Consider the following 19,000-nt stretch of genomic DNA (forward strand, 5'->3'; position numbering starts at 1 on the left):
AAATAGAGTTAATAAACGGTACAACTGTGAACACGGAACACTCAAATCAAAAGGTTAAGGCTCAAGCTAATTAACTAAGTGGGTGTATGATTGGTGCCTAAAAGGTATTATGCTCCACTTTGACAAACATAATACTGTTAGGCGCAGAGTAGTACTAGGAATAAGACCTCTCCTTTCAGTAAAAAGTGAAGGTAAGAGCATCTCCACTAGAGCCCCCACGATGCCCCCATTTTGGGCGCTGGCAGTAAAATATCCTCCCACTCGTGTCCCAAAGCCTCACTTTTCGTCGGATTTAGAAAAAATTGACGCCGGCAGTCCCACCCCAAACCCAGCCCCCTCGGGAGCAGCTGGGCGTGTCGGCGATGCCTTTTTCTTGCGGTTGGCCCACCATCGGCCTCCCACAACCTCTCTCCTCTCTTTTCTTCTCTCCTCTCCCCTGCCCCTCTCTCTCGAGCGCGGAGTGCGTCAGCGCGAGGCGGAGCGGCGCTGGAGGAGTCCGGCGTCCAGCTCGGGCGCGCGTGTTCGGCGTCCGGCGTGCTCGAGGCGAAGGCCAGCCCCGAATCCCTCTCCAGCGCCTCGTAGTCATCCGGGAAGGCAGCCGGCAAGCCAGCGGCAGGGCAAGCTCGGGCGAGGACGAGCGGGGCCGCGTGCGAGGCAACGCGGCGTGGGGGCGGGTAGCGGGAGGTGCGGGGATCTGGCGACGAAGGACCGGGGCGTAGCCGGCCGGCCCGGGATGAGGCGGGCGCGTCGGCGGAGCCGCCTGCCGACCACGGAGCAGCAGCCGGCTCGGGAGCAGGGCCGGACGCGGGCGCAAGCGGAGCGAGACGGGGTGGCTGGGTGTCGGGGGCTCGGGCGGAGGCCGGGCCAGTGCAAAGACGGCCGAGGCGTGGGCAGAGCCGGCCGGCGCAGGAGCGGAGGCCGACCGGGGGGGAGGGGGGCAGACCTGCGCGGATGCTGGCGCGGGACGAAGCGACCACAACGAAGCGGGCGCGCCGATGCCGAGGCCGAAGATACAGGGCGCGCGATGAAGAAGCGAAGCGAGCGGTCGGAGAATGCTCGAGGTGACGGGCCGACGCGAAGGGCCGTCGTCCGGCTGTCGGACGGCAGCATTCACGTGGACGCCACCGGTGTGGCTGGCCGTTTGTGCTCAAACGAGCCATGCTAGCTAGCTAGCAAGCGCGCACTCAGCCGAATCGATTGGCTCTCCTCTGCTAGCTAGCTAGCTGGGTACGAGTACTTGTATGCATAGGGACGGAGGTGGCCAGCGAACCCTCGTGTGGAGGAGTGAGCTCGGCGGCGAGGCCGGGCTAGCCGTGGCCTAGGGCGGGCGCGGCCTGGGCACGGCTTGGGGGTGAACACGGCTGGAAACATTTTCACCCCCAGGCCAAATTGCCGGCAGCCCCACAAACGGCGAAAGAAATGCCTCCTTAGAGGCTCAACGGCTGGAGATGCTCTAAGTGGTGGTGCCTGAGGCAAGTGACCGGCATATGTTCTGTCATCTTTTTAGTTTTGTCATGATGGTCTTTACTTGACTTGTACTTTAATTTTTTATGATATTTTTTTAAATGCGTCAAAAAGATCTTTATGATATAAACGAGACACATATTATACCATATAATGCCAAAAAAGGGTAAGAGTAATATGCGGTACTACACTGTCAGCGGATAGATCTTTTTCACATTAGGACCTACTCTACGTACAGGGCCATGCTATAGAATTTGCTAATGCACGTACGTATATGCTACCTTGAGGAGATAATTCAGGTTGAATTGTCCATGCTAAGATATAGATATATAAATGTTTTGACCATGACCGCCATGCATCATACGTGCCTCCAGTTTCTTTCTCTCTCTCTTTCTTTTCTTTTCTTTTTTGCGAAATGTGCCTCCATGGGCCAAGTAGTACCGCCGGTGACCCTTCAACAAAGTCGAACACTACGACTGGGTGGGCCGAGCTGGGAGGTGAAGATGGGGCGGAGGGACTCGACGACGGCGAGCTTCAACGGCGCCGAGAACAACATCCCTCCCCCGACATCAGGGCTCGCGAACCTTACGTCCCTCTTCGCGGCGCAGGGGCTCTCCCAGAAAGACATGGTCGGACTCTCAGGTAGTATAATTTTCCAGTTTGCACTCTAAACCAACATAATTTGTCATGGCCAAGTATACCTCGGTTCTAGTTTATTGGTCTTCATAGTATTTTGTGTCAAATTTTGATTATGAATTTAACTAACAAAATGTTAATGCATGTGATAAAATATTATACTGTTGGATTCGTATTTGAACATACTTTTTAATGATACAATTTTTTGTCATGTACATTGACATTTTGTTAGTTAAATCTGTGGTCAAAATTTAACATTAAATATGAAGGAGACCAATAAACCAAGACGGAGGTAGTAATATTTTCCTTCAATTTGCTGAAGAAGCAAGTTATAACTTTCTAGCAGTAGAACAGCTGGTATCAACCAACGGAACTGATAGCCACGTTTTGACTTCAAAGCTCAGAATTCTACATAAGACAATTTCTCTGGATTAAACAAATATACTACTTTACAGGTGATGAGCTAGAAAGCTGATCGATGACTACTTACCACTGACCTAACCTTTGGTCTGTCCGCTTAATTTGTAAGACTGGACAACGTCAAAAAACATTGTTCCTTGATCACTTAAACACGTAGTGCTAGTTAGGAAAGTTGGCGAATGATTCCTACCGATCAATGGATTGACAAAAGAGTAGCTGCAAAACAGGTAATAACTTGAGCTGACGGTATAACTTGTGTTTCAGGAGCCCACACAATCGGCCTAGCACGCTGCACAAACTTCCGGGACCACATCTACAATGACACAAACATCGACGCCGGCTTCGCCAAGAGTCGCCAGTCAGGCTGCCCTCGCGCCACCGGCTCCGGCGACAACAACTTGGCGCCGCTAGACATGCAAACCCCGACCGTCTTCGAGAACGACTACTACAAGAACCTTGTCCAGAAGAGAGGCCTACTGCACTTGGACCAGGAGCTCTTCAATGGCGGTGCTACCGACGCGCTGGTCCGGGTTACGTCGGTAGCCAGAGCGCCTTCTTCAAGGACTTTGTGGAGGGAATGATCAAGATGGCATTGGCGCCTTCGTCTTCAGTCGGCGCGGTCAGGGCGGCGACCCTGGTGTGCGGCAGCAGCTGTTTCCCCCATGGCCGGTGGTTTGAGTCGTTGGCTTGCCTGGCCGGGTGTTGGGTGGCGGCGGTTGTTGCGGATCTGGCGTCCCGGCCAGATACGTCGTGGTTCAGCTATGGCCGGCCGGCGACGCGTGGGGGCCGGGGTGAGGCGGCCGGAGGTCCTCAACCGGCTTTCCGAGGACACCATACGTCTACATGGCGAGGGTGTGCTCGGATCCAGTCAGCAGTGAGATTGTGGTAGCGCTACTTCCGATGAAAATCACGCCGACTTCGGTCATGGCGGACGATGACGGCGTCTCCGACGCCTTGAGTCATCATCGTTGCAAACTACTCAACATGATCGGGATGTTTCGGGGGAAACCCTAGATCTTGGTCTACCGGATCGGACGACGACAGCGCCTTCGATGGCGTGCTCCCTCCTGAGGGCATCGTTTTGGAACAGGAGCTGGCTGGAGGGGACGAGAAGGAGCGGTGTTTCATCTACTGCAAGGCCAACGACGTATCCCGATGGCATGGCGCTGCGGAGTTTCGGCGACGGGCGTATGTGGATGGACTCGCGCAGGAGGACGACATTGTCTGGCGTCGTGATGGCGTCGATGGCAGAGAGACCTGGCATGGTAGATGCAACAGTGCAGCTCTGAAGATGGATTGGTGGCAGGTGGTTGCGGCGGCCTCATACCCGGCAGGCATCCTGGTTGAGGAGTGCGCCGGACTGGTGGCTACCCCATACCCGACAGGCGTACTGGTTGGGACCTCAGGTCTTAGATGTTAGGTTTGGCTACGAGGTCTGTTTGGTATTAGGCCTAGACTATCAGCATCCCTACATATCAACTGGATAGGAGTAGCGACAGATGTTGCCTAGACAATGACTTTAGTCTTACTGTTGTTTGACTTTGTAAGGTCTTATGTGAATAATTAATAAAGTGGCTGCATGCATCGTCCAGATGCAGAGGCCGGGGGTCCTCCTCCATTTCTAAAAAAAAAATGCCGCTGACAGGATCCAATGGATAGATTAGAATGAACTGCAGGAGGATGAACTAAGATTCTCCTCCCCTTTCCACACCAACAATTCCGGTGTTCTTCCCATGCTTGAATTCATGATAATTTTCCCTTTTTCACTTAAACTCATGTGTTTCCTTTTCTTTTAAGGATAAAAGGTTAAAAGATATTATAAGACTGCCCCTTTGTGCCATGTTCACGGAAGAACTGGACATGGATGCACTTGCAAAAGAACAAAGTGCAAAGTGAGATGTGGCAAATCAATTTATATTTTCAATGTATGCAGTGGCAAATCCTGAAATTGTCAAGTAAAGAGGGGCTAAAGATCAAATGCCACAGTCTTTACCTTCTCGAGGAGTTGATAAAGTCCCCCAAATACTACTGACGATGAGCCCATAGGTCCCTCCGCCCTCTGCTCGAGACTTATAATGATATCACTAGGAAAATAAGAACACATGGCGCAGATCATGCAGAACATGACACCAACAAAAACAAGTATGATAGATGACATCACACAAAAGAAAGAGCTTACAAGACATACATGAGAATATAAATGATATATAAATAAAGGCGCACACACACAATACACACTACTCAGTCCACTAAGCTATGCACTGGCTGAAGGAGCAGAACTCTCTTCATCCTATGGCCCCAGCAGTAACTTCCGAGCCTTCATTTACATAGGCAGCTGGGCATGTCCATTTATCTTCTATATTTAATATCTAACTTTCACTAACCTATTTTTCTTAGCACGCAAGCATGGCATCTCAGTAAGCAACATGCATGGGGAAATGTCCATCTCAACATTACAATCATGTATAGGGGAAAGCTCACCTCAACATGCAAACATGCATTTTTTCATTATGCTATTTATATTTAATAAATATTTTGGAACTATACAATAATCATAAAAGTATGTATTTTTAGTTTTAGTCCTCATATTATTATTGAATCATGCATAGGAAAAGGTACATCTCAACATGCAAACATGCATGCCAATTCCATTTCATTATGCTGCTTATATTTTATAAATATGTTACAACTATACAATAACCAAACAAAATAGAATATATGTATTTTAGTTCTGGTTCTCATACTATTACTCCCAATATTTATGTTTCATACAATCAAATATCATTGAAAAATATGCAAAATATTCCCACAACAACATGCAAGGTATCATATACTTTTAAGAAGTGGACAGGAGCTCAATTGACAGAGTGACTAATTCGTTCCAAATCTTTTAAGAAAGTTACGCATCAACTGAATTGGAACTCAGGTTATGATCATATGATACACTGTACCAGCATAGTGTCTCTCAATGCGAATCCCCAAATATATAGAAGATTTACTTTTGAAAATTAGCACCAGATAAGACTACTATAGTTTCTCTCCTTTTTTTAAGGAGTTGGGTCCATTATAAAGGTTCAATAGAAGTACAAAGCACCCGAAATTCTAAGATTAACACTGAGGCCCCTGGACCACTAAACAACCTCTGTCACCCCAAGAACTAGTCGCGGAAGTGTCATTGTTGCCCTGGGAATTCCGATGACAGTGGGAAAGTCTTTGTGCACGTGCCCCTAAGGATGAACGCTCCAGAGTTGCAATCGTTGCCAGTGAACCCATGAGTTGATCGGAAGCGTCTAAGACCAAATCCCACCTTCTTGCACACAAAATGGGAAACCTTAAGGAGAAGATGGTATTCTATGGTAGAGCTCTGTCGACTCCGTCCCTACAGATGAACTCGGGTGGATCGGAGCACGGAAGACCAACTCAAAGATGAAGTGTCACCATCTGCTATACGGTCGCCGCTACGATGAACTTTAAAAAAAAGGCTAACAACACTACTAGTGTGACTGAGGTACAAGGACTCTCCTCCTCACCGCCAACCACCGGAGCGGCGAACAGAGGGGAGGAGAGTCCACAGGCTCGCCAACAAAGACAAGAGGAAGTGAAGCTTCCCCGAAGTTGCCGTCATGGGAGTGAAAGGAATAGATCGGTTTAGTTAACATATACGTAATTTATCCAATTGTTGACTAATCACTCTAGATTAGTCTATTTTCTACTAGACAAATATAATCATCATGTTCTGACTAATCATGTTCATGTTCTGACTTGTTCCTTTTAGATCAATGGAGTGCACATTCCGACCTATTGATCTTACAAACTATCATGATGTGCATCCCGTAAACGCTCAACTTTAACCATGGTCTCAAAATCATAAATCTAGTTATACTCTCTAATATAATACTTCCTATGTTTTTATTTACTCTGCATATTAACTTTCACCTAAGTCAAAGTTTATCCAAACTTACACAAAACCATATAAACTTTCACAATAACAAATGTATATGATGTGAAAATATATTCAATGATGATTCTAATGGTATTGGTTTGGTATTATCGATGTTAAGAAATTTTTGAACTTCGTCAAAATTTATGAAATTGGACTTGACAAAAAGCTAATATGTATGGTAAATAAAAACAGAGAGATTACACCACTCCTAGATCTTGTAGAGCTTAGACTCTAGAGTTGAAGTCAAACTTTATTTCTCCCAACTAACTGCTCGTTTGTCTTAGTAATTGTCTCCTTTGACACAACCAAGCCCCACATGCTACTAGCAAACTAGGTGTACAATCAAGTAAATAAAACAGGTTAATGCATTGCCACAAATTCTCCCAACACGCATTTACTACATACACGGTGTTGGTGGACGTGATTTTTTCAAGCACAAATAGTATGTGTACATGCAGTTGTGGAGCAAGAAAGAAACTGTTGGGTGGACTATAACAGAGCCCACAAATATTGCCCTCAATTGTCGAGTCTTGCTAGTTAAGATAATTGTTGATGTGGAGAGCAGGGACATAGCAGGATTTAACATTGAGGGGGGGGGGGGTAAGTAAGACTGGCTTGGTATTATGAGCTTAATGAGGGGGGTTGGAAGTGCTTAAATATCATGAACATGTTTTCTAATCAGTAACATCAACTAAAAAAATGAGTAGTAATATGAAGAAAATCTGAACCTTGGGCATCGCTTATCCGCTGCTCGCCACCCCCCCCCCCCCCTCGGTCCTTGGTAGAGAGACAATTAAGAGCTGGAAGTTACGAATAATATGATCTAAAGAGTTGAGACACCCAACCTACTCTATGACTTCATTTGTTGGTTCGGCTCAAGATGATAGTGGACGAGCAGTCCACAACCAATTATATCATTATGTATGTTCAAGATGGTTTTTTCATTTTTAGGGTGTGTTTGGTTGAAGGAATACCACAGATAGTTTGGGGTTATCCTTGTTTTTTCGGCTCATCAGGTTGTTTGGTGCACACTTGTCACACATAGACTCAACAATTTTATTAAAAAAGAAAAGAGATAGTCTTTTTATGGATCTCATTAAGAGAGAAAGATAATTTGATTACAAGAGAGTTACAACGACGGCACCAACACCACATCCACCTAAATGAACATGATGACTACTCCCTATCACCCACAATTCTAAGGAAGAAGAGGATACAAGGTCGGTTTGTGTGAAAATTGCCCCTGCATCGTCCGGAGGAGTGACATACGAGCCGATCACGGTCCAAGTTTTATGGTCTTCGCTGACTGATCTTCCTCTTCTCGACACTACCAGATGCTTCCGCCGGGCAAATCCTAAGCAACCCATGGTGGCAATGGGCCCCGGGGTGGTTCCACTGCATTCATCCTCGGCGACGACTCGAAGAGAACAATAGTATAGCGACAAGAATAGCAGTGGCATGGCAATGTTTCGGGAGCAGCGTTAGCGGCACGTTGCGCTTAGCATCGGTCATACAAATCATGCAACAACTGCAAGAAGCGCAGCGACATGGGGATGATCTGGGATCACTGGTAGCGACGTGTTGCACTCAGTTGTGATTTACAAATTGGGCGGCAGTAACAACAAGGCACCTGGCTATGTGTGCTCATGGTTTAGCTGTGGCTAAGCGTGTTCGATAGGCAATACACAGTCGCGACTTGTCCGTGGCCATCGATTTCGGGTGGCATGACAGTCCGGAAGGCGGTGCTCACCCCAACATGTGGCTTGCTAACTCCTCTTGTGCGCTGTCATGATGTCACAATTCTGTCTCACTGATAGTGTGTGTAGCCATGGTGGGTGGCCGGCGTGGCCTCCCAGCAGTCATCGTTGTCTTCCTCCCCCTCCCCTCCCCCCCCCCCCCCCCCCCCCCCACCCCCCAGTAAGCCGATGCGACTCCAAGCTGCTCGATGGTGGATCTTGGCAGTACGGCAACATCCAGCGACAGGTCCAGACGACTGACATTTACGTCCGGTGAGGTGGTGTTCTGCTCGGTAACGCGGGTGTCATGTGGTCTTGGGTTTCTGGCAAGGGTGGCGACATGTGGTGGTTTTGTATCCTACAGATCTACCATTGGCTACAACTAGTGAGGTTGATGCAGTGCTACCAAATCATCCTTATTTGGTATTTTGGCGGTGGCGATGACCTTCCTTCCTCACTAGTGATTTCTTCGCATCTCACGTGAGGACTGTGCATGCATGTACTGCTGATATTGTGGAAAATGAAAGCGACAACACAAGATGACTTTGATATGGTGGTGCTTCTCGAGTACCCAGTCTCAAGTTCCGGGGTGAAAACCCTAGGTCTGACCCTAGTTGGCCATACTTGGAAATGGCGATGTTTTGATTTCGTTACCTTCTTGCGGGCATGGCTTGGAGTTTGCTCGGACTTGATCTTTGGTGTGAAAACTCATGATCCGGCATTCGATGGTGAGACCGGCGGCGGCCGCGCTTGAGGGGTGTTCCCTTTCAGAAGGTGTTGCTACCAAAGAACCTTTCTTGGTGTCCTTGTGATGTCAAGAGATGATAAATCATGTGGATAGTCGTTGCCCTAGTTCACCCATCACTGTATTGATCACCTGAGAGTTTTCTTTTCATTCGCCTAGTCATGGTTGAAGTCTTGGATGACTTTGCTCTTTGCCAGCATGATTCTTTGTGTGTATGTGTGTGTGTGCACGTGCGGGTGCGCGCATTGATGTTGATTGTGTGCATTTTTTTGAAAACCCCTTCCATATATATATTAATTAACTTAAAATATTCATACAATCATCCGTTACAAATTCAGCCACGCAGGGCGGAACACTATTAAGGAGCACACCATCGGATCTATTATCAAAGCTGAACTTCGCAATCTCGTGCGCCACCCTATTAGCCCTTCTGTTAATCTTGGATACCTTGCAATTTATCATCAGTTTGGATAAACTCAATGCTTCTATCTTTAGATCCACCAGAGGAGACCTGTCTAGAAGATCATTTCCAAGAAAAGAAGCCACAAAAGAACAATCCGTTACTAAAATGATGGGCTTGTGGAGAGTAATACCAATGTACAGCCCCGCAAGGGTCGCTCTCAGTTCCGCTTCATCCGCACTATTGCACACCCCAATAAACGATATGATAACTTCTCCAGTATGGTTCCTGGCCACAACAGCCACACTTGCAGCCCTTAAAGCCTCCACATAACTTGCATCAACATTAATCTTAATGAACTTCGTAGCGGGAACCTGCCAAGTCACAAGATTCTTTTGCATATCATTAGTAAAATTTAAGCCATCCACCCTTTCTTTACCTTTGAGGCTAATCTCCATCTTGACATTGGGATGACAGGACGAGAAGGACGTCCGGTAATTTTGAATGAACCTCACCGAGTCAGAGATTTTTTTCCTTTCCCTTACCAAAAATCAAATCATTCCTCAGATGCCATGCCCTCCAAAATATGAATATAATTTGCTCACGCATCGGTGGCCTTACTTGATCCAATAAGACAAGTAACCAATCCGGCCCCATAAAATTGAAAAACACTTCATCTGGTAAATTCATACCTCCCTTACCGCCAAACGTAACGCACGAGCCTTAGGACAGCTTACCAGTGCATGAAATACAGATTCATCTTCTACGCTTCAAATCAAGCACAGACCAATGATAGTTTGGTGGTGTTTAACTCTGTTAACTTGAACCGCCAAACTGTGTGTCGCAGCATGCCATGCAAAAATTCTGATTTTCTGAGGGACCTGAGCCTTCCAAATAATATTCCATAGCCTCCTTTCTCCATTAGGCCTTGTATAATGGGAGGTGCTTAGAGAAATAAACCAGGCTTTTCTTAAGCCCCGGTGCTTATTTGTACAAGATAGACGCTTAACTAAGCGTCTCTCCTGTAGAAATAGACACCGGTGCTTCAGAAAAATCCGGTTTATTTTTCTAAGCATCTCTCTAAGCACCTTCCATTATACAAGGCCTTAGCAGCACCACTTGAACTCCCTAACTCAATCATAGAGTCCTTAAGTTTGAGCGCCAATTTATACGCACTTTTAACTGAGAACAAACTATTTTTCTCATAGTGCCAAGCAACACCAACAGTCAGACCACGCAACTTCAAAATTTCATCAACGTCATGTGAAAAGAACAGATGCCGAATAAGATTCTCATCCCATCCTGCTGAGCCACCAATGAATAACTCAGAGACACATTTGATTGTGTGCATTTTAGTCATGCAGAAGTTTGGTGCGTGCTTATTGTGTTTGTATCATCTACACTGTTCTGTCGGCTGACTCGGTCACTTCATGTAGAGTCAACCTAATGTGTTTCTTATCCCTTCAACAAAAAACTCACCCAGAGAAACATTCGTCCCTTGCACCAAGCTCATCCCACTCAGTCAAACAAGGAATTTGTTTGGTCCATCCATAAAAAGTACTACCTCCGTCCGGGTTTATTGGTCCCCATTGTATTTTGTGCTAAATTTTGATCATAGATTAAACTAACAAAATGTTCACGCATGTCACCAAACATTATATTTTTGAAAACTATGTTCAAATACGAATCCAATAAGATAATTTTTCTTGACATGCATTAACATTTTGTTAGTTAAATCTTTAGTGAAAATTTAGCACAAACTACAAAGGAAACCTATAAACCAGGACGGAGATAGTAGTAGATCATTGGATGGCCGCCCCGACCTACCAACCCCTTGCTCTCTGACCAAAACGGACCCTAGATACATTTCACATCCTGATTTAATAAGAAAACGTGTACCAAGATTTATATTTTACTGGCGCTGTCATCTGCTTATTTTGATCTTTAGCAGCAATCATTACCTGCTCCGCGGAGTAAGTTCCCTCTTCCACGGCAAATATATCGTTACCTAGCTATCATATATGCGTTCAAATAATGCTCCTCAGAAACTACAAGCACGTACGTACAACCAAAACAAACAACACACAATGATCGATACATAGTCAACAGACAAATTCTTTGAGCGAGCTAACCCAGATGCTGTCGTTGAATTTTCTCAACGATAAGTTGTGGTCAGAGAAGTGCAGCTGCTGCCGCAGCATTTTGATACTCTACTCCTACCTGATGAGCGGAGTGTTTCTACTGGATGGGCGTCGGAATTCTGTTGCGAAAGCTGGTCTTCGGTCGTGGACTCGTTCTGTTACATAAGCACGAGTAGACAATGTTATAGGATGCGTGTTGCTGCACGTACCTAGTACTGTAGTGGTAGTAGTCTCATGATGTACTCCATGCCTTTTCTTGAGGGGACATGCGCATGTGCAGCATTTTGGTCTGCCAAACCTCCGGCGATTGCGGTGCGGTCGGATCCAAAACTCGTTATTTGCTTCGAGCAACCAGCATTGAAATTCTTTTGACTAGAGTCTATCTATCTACTCTCTGTCTCTGGAGTAGGAGTACTTCTAAATCCGTAAGCATAAAGCTCCAGAACCAACCAGGCATCCATATGTGCAGACAGTAGCATCTAAGAATTAGGCAGCATTAGAAATCTTCTCTATCGATCGATCCTTTTGAGTAAATAGCATAAAACTACTACTTTACAGGCTAGAATTTCAAAAAACTATCAGTTTTAAATTTTTCTCATATAACTACCAAGTGGGTGGTCGGCTGTTTCAAAAAACCCAAATTCCGCGTTGCTAACGTTTTAAACCGATTTATGACAGGTCGGACCCACTCCTAAACAATCCGTTAGTTGACCGTTTTGTTTGACCGTTAACTTATTGTGGGACCCACGTGTAAGATGTCTCTTCTTCCTTCTACCATTTCTTCTCTCCTTGTCTCTTTCTTTCCCGTCCCCTCCTCCCGGCAATGGCCCGACCACGGCCACCCTCACCACGCCCCGCGCCCAGAGCAAGGGTCGGCCGCCGCGAGCCGCCCCCAGGGGCAAAGGCCGCCGCGCCCAGGAGCAAGGGCCGGTCGCGCGAGCCGCCCCCAGGAGCAAAGGCCGCCGCGAGCCGCCGCGCCCAGGGGCAAGGGCCGGCCGCCGCGAGCCGCCCCGAGGAGCAAAGGCCGTCGCGAGCCGCCGCGCCCAGGGGCAAGGGCCGCCGCGCCCAGGAGCACAGGCTGCCGCGCGCCGCGCCCAGGAGAAGCGGCAGCGGCGGGCAAGGAGCTCCGCCTGGACCCAGCCCGTCGAGCCGCCTCCTTCCGCCTGGCCTGCAACCTGGCTCCACGCGTCGCCCGGGACGGAAGGGAGCTCCACGGCGGTGCCATGGCTGCTGGCCGGCGACCCTCACGCCGGCTGCTGGCGCACGGCCACGAGGAGGGACCCGATTGCTTTTTTCAAAAGTTTGCAGGGACCCGATTGCGTTTTGAAAAGTTTGCAGGGACCTGATGGCATTTTTGAAAAATTTACAGACACTGACATGTGGGACCACATGTCAGTTAACGGTCAAATAGACGGATCGTTTAGGTGCGGCCCGACCTGTCATAAACCTATTTAATTTTTTAACAACGAAGATTTTGGGTTTTTTGAAACAGCCGACCCCTAACTTGGTAGTTATCTGAGAAAATTTAAAAACCGGTAGTTTTTTGAAATCCTAGCCTGTAAAGTAGTAGCTTTATGCTATTTACTCGATCCTTTTAGATCATCTTTCTTGAGTCCATTAATAAAAGGTACAACTGTGAACACGGAACACTCAAATCAACAGATTAAGGCTCAAGCTAATTAACTAACTGGGTGTATGATTGGTGCATGCTGTGTGAACTGGGCCCAAAAGGTATTATACTCCACTTTGACTAAACAGATTACTGTTAGGCGCAGAGTAGTACTAGGAATAACGAATATTCATGTCTGATCCCAGGCTCATCTGTTCATGGTGAACAATAAAATACTTCCTCCGTTTCTTTTTACTCCGCGTATAAAATTTGGTCGAAATCAAACTACACAAAGTTTGACCAAATTCACATCAAAAAATATCAACATCTATAATACTAAAATTATATGGTATGAAAATACATTTCATGGTGCATCTGATAATAATGATTTCATATTGTGAATGATGATATGTTTTAATATAAAGTTAGTCAAACTTTATAAAGCTTGACTTTGATCAAACCTTATATGCACACTAAAAAGAAACGGAGGGAATACTATACGATCTGTGGATAGATATAATTCAAGTCTTTTTCACATGTATGCTATAGAAGAGTCTTGCTATGCACACAAGGAAACTTGGACAATGCACAGACGATGGATTAAATCTTGCCAAACACGCGTTGATTCACAAGGGAGTCGGCCGCTGGATTTACGTGTCGTGCATAGATCGGCCACTTGTATCGTGCACGGAGCAATTTCGGCTATAGAATTTGCTGATGCACGTCCGTACGTATTTATATGCTGCCTTGAGGAGAGAATTCACTTCGAATTGTCCATGATAGCTATAGATAGATATATGAATGTTTCGACCATGACCATGCATCATGCATCATGCATGCCACCAGTTTCTAAGGATGAGCATGGATTGGGCCAAATAGTACCGCCGGAGACCGGGTCCGTCTGTATGTCCTCGAAACTTGAAAAAAAAATGAGAAAATTCAGCAGGATGGTCGGATCATCATCTCGTTCACGATCATGTACCGGTAGGCAGTAGCTACATACCGATCGAGACGTGGACTAACCTTGACATTTGTTGGGTAGTGAAACGGTGATGCAAAAATTAATTAAGAAAACCATAAGCGTGCTAATGTACTCTTCCTGTGCCAAAGTGCTGCCCAAAGTCCATGTAAGTGTTACAAAAAATGCTCTAGATTTGACTCACAATAAACACACAGTCGGTAGCGGAAGGCAGTCGGTAGTTTTCAGTAGCACAGGAAAGCAACACGAGGAGCCGGAGTCATGCATGCAAGCATGATTGCCATGATTCTTTACTTAACCGTCTCGATAGCACAGTGTCGGCAAGCAGCTTTTCCACACCAAAAACTGTTCATTTTTCACGAGCTACGACGTTGCATATGCTCTACCAGCTACACGGCCGGAGCGATGTAGCACCTGCAGGTGTGAAACGCGTCACTCCAATGCGCGCGCCCGTTTGGATCAACTCTCAAAGTCCACCGGAGTAGGTGAAGACGATGATGCAATCTAATAATATGTGATGGCAGACTAGTAGCTAGTATAATCATGGCCGGCGGCGTGAGCTAGCCTTTTCCCCCCATAAATACCGGCCGCCCGGCGTTCCTCCACCATACGCGCCGAGAACAACATCCCGCCCCCGACGTCGGGGCTCGCAAACCTTACGTCCCTCTTCGCCGCGCAGGGGCTCTCCCAGAAAGACATGGTCGCCCTCTCAGGTACTAGAACGTACTACATGCAAATGCACGTATGACGTACCCATTAACCGCCAATTAAACAACAAAAAATATTGTATATTAACCTATTATTTACTGAGATTTTCAGAAAATAAATTTACAACATACCATCGATCTATTTCTACTCCAACTGACCATTAATGTACTGTTCCAGTCCTAATAACCAACATATAAGTAGTGATCACGTAATTTTCTTTTCCTGAATCAAGGTAAAATTCTTTGACTACTTTCACTGACTATTAATTTATCAATGGAGTAGTTGGTAACTTTGGGAGCTGCAAAAGAGCTGGGATCAACCAACGGAACTGATAGCCACGTTTTGACTCGAAAACTAAAAACTATACTACTGATAATATACTTTACAGGTCATGAATTAGAAAGTTGGTGACAAATTACCATTGACCTGAACCTCTAGAAATTATTGCTCTGTAAGGCTACTATAGACACAACAACAACAAAAAAAGTTGATCTGCTCCGTGATCACTTAAAATACGTAGAAGCGCCAATTACGGAAGTTGGTGAATGATTGTTAACAATGGAAAGAAAAAGAGTAATCATTTAACGGTAACCTGACCCATCACTTGTTCCAGGAGCCCACACGATCGGCCAAGCACGCTGCACATTCTTCCGGGACCACATCTACAACGACACAAACATCGACTCCGGCTTCGCCAGGAGCCGCCAGTCAGACTGCCCTCGCACCGCCGGCTCCGGCGACAACAACCTGGCGCCACTGGACCTGCAGACCCCGACCATGTTCGAGAACGACTACTACAAGAACCTCGTCCAGAAGAGGGGCATCCTGCACTCGGACCAGGAGCTCTTCAACGGCGGCGCCGCCGACGCGCTGGTCCGGCAGTACGTCGGCAGCCAGAGCGCCTTCTTCAAGGACTTCGTGGTGGGGATGATCAAGATGGGGGACATCACGCCGCTGACGGGGTCCAGCGGACAGATCAGGAAGAACTGCAGGAGGATCAACTAAGAAAAGATCCTCCACTTTCTGCGCAGACAGTTGTGAAATCCCTAGAAATGCAGCACAATCCGTAGCAATCCAGGATGTGTTTGGTCGCGCCCATGCTTGCAAGCAGCTTGTGGTTTCCTCTCGTTCGACTCTGTTTATGCAATTGTGAAATCAATGTACGTTGTGCCTGGTGGGTTAATAAAAGGTCTACCCCGTCTCTATAGTCAGAAATTATTGGTGAAAACTGAAAAGCCTGCAGCACGACGACATGATAACCTAATTTTTTGCAACTGAAGAACCATATAGGCCATCAAGAAGCTGTGACCCTCTGGAACGACAACTACTTTATCATTGCGTGTGGAAGATCATAGAATAAATGAAGATCTAGGATGCTGCATATCATAGTTTGGCCGCCTGGACACACTATTCTTAGGCATGCCCTTGCAGCTCAAGTTACTATTATTACCTTTGCACGTTGCGAAAATAACCAAATTGGCTTGCAAATGGTGATTCAAATTTTCGCAACTGAAGAACCAGATGTGCCAATAATTGACTTGGCACATCTATGCAGATCAATCACAACAGAACACAAAAGGGCACAATCTGAGAGCATCAAAATCTTCTGCCAGCTGGAACAAATATCCCAGGTAATATCTAGAGGAATTTTTTTTTGCGGGAAATATCTAGAGGAAATTATCAAGACAGTAAGCAAAACATGGATTATCTCAACTGTCACTACTATCCCCGGCCCCCAACATCAAGCCTCATATGAATAGCAGCAATATTGTGCAATGTAATTCTCATCAGATCAAATCTACCTAATTAAATCAAATTTAACACAAGAGCAATAGGTGCTCCGCAATTGCCAACTGAAAAAAACAGCATTTCCGACAGAATAGTAGTCATTTGCATCAACGAAGACGGTAACAAATCATGTTCGCAGAAACAAGAGTCCATGCGGATCATACAAAAAAACTCTGAAAATAGTGCATGTCCAAACTGTGACTACAGAACACAACAACTTCCAGAGCTAGTAAAGATAAAGTAAACATGCACCTTTCACTTCAGAAGTTCACGAAAGGGTCGCCAACAGAACTGCCCGATGCTCTCTTGAAGTTTCCCATGCCACCATCTTCAGGATCAGAACACCCAGTGACCATGATTTTGGAGCCTGCACTGGCCCGTTTCATGGACCGCAGAGGATTCACTTTGGAGTGCATATCCTCCATGGAAGTGAACCATGCATTGGCCAACACTATCACCACATGCTTCAGCACCAGCGCACTCTCAAAGAAAAACTTGAGAAAAGCAAGCTCACTCCGATCCCCTCGGAAATCATGGAAAACCAGCAGGTTGATGCGCGAGCTGATGCATTCTATGGTACCAGACTCATTCCAGAACTTGAGGTTGTGCTTGCCAGAGGGTTGACCAGTTTTTCCAGACTGAAAAAATAATTAAGTTAGTGCACATGAAGTTCATCAGATGTTGATGGATCCTGATACAACAGCAGCAATTCACAGTATGATGCTAGTACATTATGGTGCAAATGAGTGCCAAAAGAAGCATCAGGGGCTTCACCATGATGTGGAGCGTCTCAACATTGGGAAAGCATCTGAGGACAGTCGGGATCATCTTGACATCATTGCGGACTCCACAACGCACCTCCAAAGCCAGGACCCTCACACTTGGTACCATGGTGCTTGGGCTCACCTTTGTCCCAGCCTGCCATTGAAACCTCAATGCACTCAATTAAGAGAAGAAAGATCACACATGTACATTGATCATTTTGGTATGATGTACTCCAATGGAACAAATGGAAAAAAATGTGGCACCTTGATGACGGTGTCGCCGAACTCTAGGACATGACTTCCTGAATCCAAGTATCCCAACGAGTGCAACTTGGGGGCATAACCGATCTTCACCTTGGTGCAAACCCCGCCGCGGCTCCAACATCCTGTTAGGATGAGTCTCTCAAGGCGCGGGGCGTCCACCACAGCGATTTCTTCAAAGGAGGACATGAGGATCTTCACGCACCGGAGGCTTTGGCTGACAAGGCGAAGACTAAGCTTGAAAAGATTCCCATGGATATAAAGCGTCTCCAGCACGGGGCTCCTGTCGAGGATGAAGTCCAGATCCTTGCTCTCCATGACGAGGCTGCAGAGCCCGAGCTCAAGGAGGTTAGGGAAACAGGTGGCGCTCGGGATGCCGGCCGTGTCGGGGAACTTCCAGAGGCCGAGGTAGAGGCGGGTGAGGGTGGTCATGCCTAAGAAGGTGGAGGGGAGAACGAGGTCGAGCGGCCAAGGGCGGTTGACGAGGACAAGTTCCTGGATCCCCTTGTTGGCGAGGATGTGGAGCCAGCGCGTGAGCATGCCATGGAACTCTTCCATGTGGCTGCTGGTGAGGTGGACGCAGCGGAAGGGTCCCGGGTGCGCGGCGAGGATGCGGGACACGGCGGAGGTGATGCGCCGTGCATCGCCACGCGCGGCCGCGGTGCCTGCGGCTGCGGTGGCTGCGGCTGCGGGGAGGATGTGAGAATCGACGAGGACGAGCGGGGCGGAGCGCCAGACCCCGCGCCAACGCCGGGAGAGCGCCGCGGTGCGCGCGCCTTCCTTGACTGGGAGGCGAGAGACGATGTTGCGGAGGAGCACGTCCGGAAGGCGGCTGACGCCGTCGACGGAGTGGTGGGGGAGGAGAGCGCAGAGGCGAGCGTCGACGGAGACGGGCGGGTCCGGGAGGGCGTAGTGGGTGTAGGAGAGCACGCGGGCGAAGAGGGCCTCCATCTCCTCCGGGTCCTGGCCGTCGAGCCGGAACATCAACGCCGTCGCCGGATCCATGGGAACGGGCGGCACCCGGGTGTCCATGGCCGTCGCCGGAAGCGCCGCGGTGGGGACGAGGGTTTTGGGCGGCGCGTGTCCTCTGTGGAGTGGAGCGGAGCGGAGCGGCGGAAGAGAAGGGAAATTGCTCCTGAGCCGAGGGAAAAGGCCCAATGTCCCGCTGGATGGGCCTCCCAATGGGCACGTTCGAGCACGCTGAGGAGCAGCCGCGTGGTGCGACCAGACCGCAAAATTATACTACTACTTTTAACGATTACTAATTGAACGCCCGTGGGTTGCCACCGCATAAAAAAACAATGCTTAAACATATTTTCTAATTAAAAAAAGTGTGCTATAATCAAATGTAATTCTTTCATGCAGCAACAAAATCATTATTTGACCCCGCTCATTGCCCCCTCAGC

General features: G+C 47.5%; 2 protein-coding genes across 2 annotated transcripts; one reads left to right on the top strand and one right to left on the bottom strand.

The window, feature by feature from the left end:
- The first annotated feature begins 1,889 nt into the window (after positions 1-1,889).
- LOC123090028 (peroxidase 4-like) lies at positions 1,890-15,981 on the top strand. Its single transcript, XM_044511519.1, has 2 exons — positions 1,890-2,106; positions 15,395-15,981. Exons 1-2 carry the CDS (start codon positions 1,890-1,892, stop codon positions 15,784-15,786), a joined length of 609 nt encoding a protein of 202 aa, XP_044367454.1. The 3' UTR covers positions 15,787-15,981.
- Positions 15,982-16,550: 569 nt separating this feature from the next.
- Positions 16,551-18,723, bottom strand: LOC123091509 (F-box/FBD/LRR-repeat protein At3g26920). The gene is made up of 3 exons (XM_044513041.1): positions 17,598-18,723; positions 17,344-17,487; positions 16,551-17,207 (listed from the first exon to the last, which is right to left on the bottom strand). The coding sequence occupies exons 1-3, from the start codon at positions 18,624-18,626 to the stop codon at positions 16,830-16,832; spliced, it is 1,551 nt and encodes a 516-aa protein (XP_044368976.1). The 5' UTR covers positions 18,627-18,723; the 3' UTR covers positions 16,551-16,829.
- Positions 18,724-19,000: the final 277 nt, after the last annotated feature.

The sequence above is a fragment of the Triticum aestivum genome, chromosome 4B, assembly GCF_018294505.1.
Source record: "Triticum aestivum cultivar Chinese Spring chromosome 4B, IWGSC CS RefSeq v2.1, whole genome shotgun sequence".
NCBI lineage: Eukaryota > Viridiplantae > Streptophyta > Magnoliopsida > Poales > Poaceae > Triticum > Triticum aestivum.

Excerpts from the sequence above, each read along its gene's own strand:
- LOC123091509 (XM_044513041.1), bottom strand. The coding sequence starts at position 18,626 with ATGGACACCCGGGTGCCGCCCGTTCCCATGGATCCGGCGACGGCGTTG. Across the intron at positions 17,488-17,597 it reads TCGGCGACACCGTCATCAAG|GCTGGGACAAAGGTGAGCCC; the intron begins GTGCCACATTTT and ends TTTCAATGGCAG. Across the intron at positions 17,208-17,343 it reads TTGAGACGCTCCACATCATG|TCTGGAAAAACTGGTCAACC; the intron begins GTGAAGCCCCTG and ends TTATTTTTTCAG.
- LOC123090028 (XM_044511519.1), top strand. The coding sequence starts at position 1,890 with ATGGGCCAAGTAGTACCGCCGGTGACCCTTCAACAAAGTCGAACACTA. Across the intron at positions 2,107-15,394 it reads AGACATGGTCGGACTCTCAG|GAGCCCACACGATCGGCCAA; the intron begins GTAGTATAATTT and ends CACTTGTTCCAG.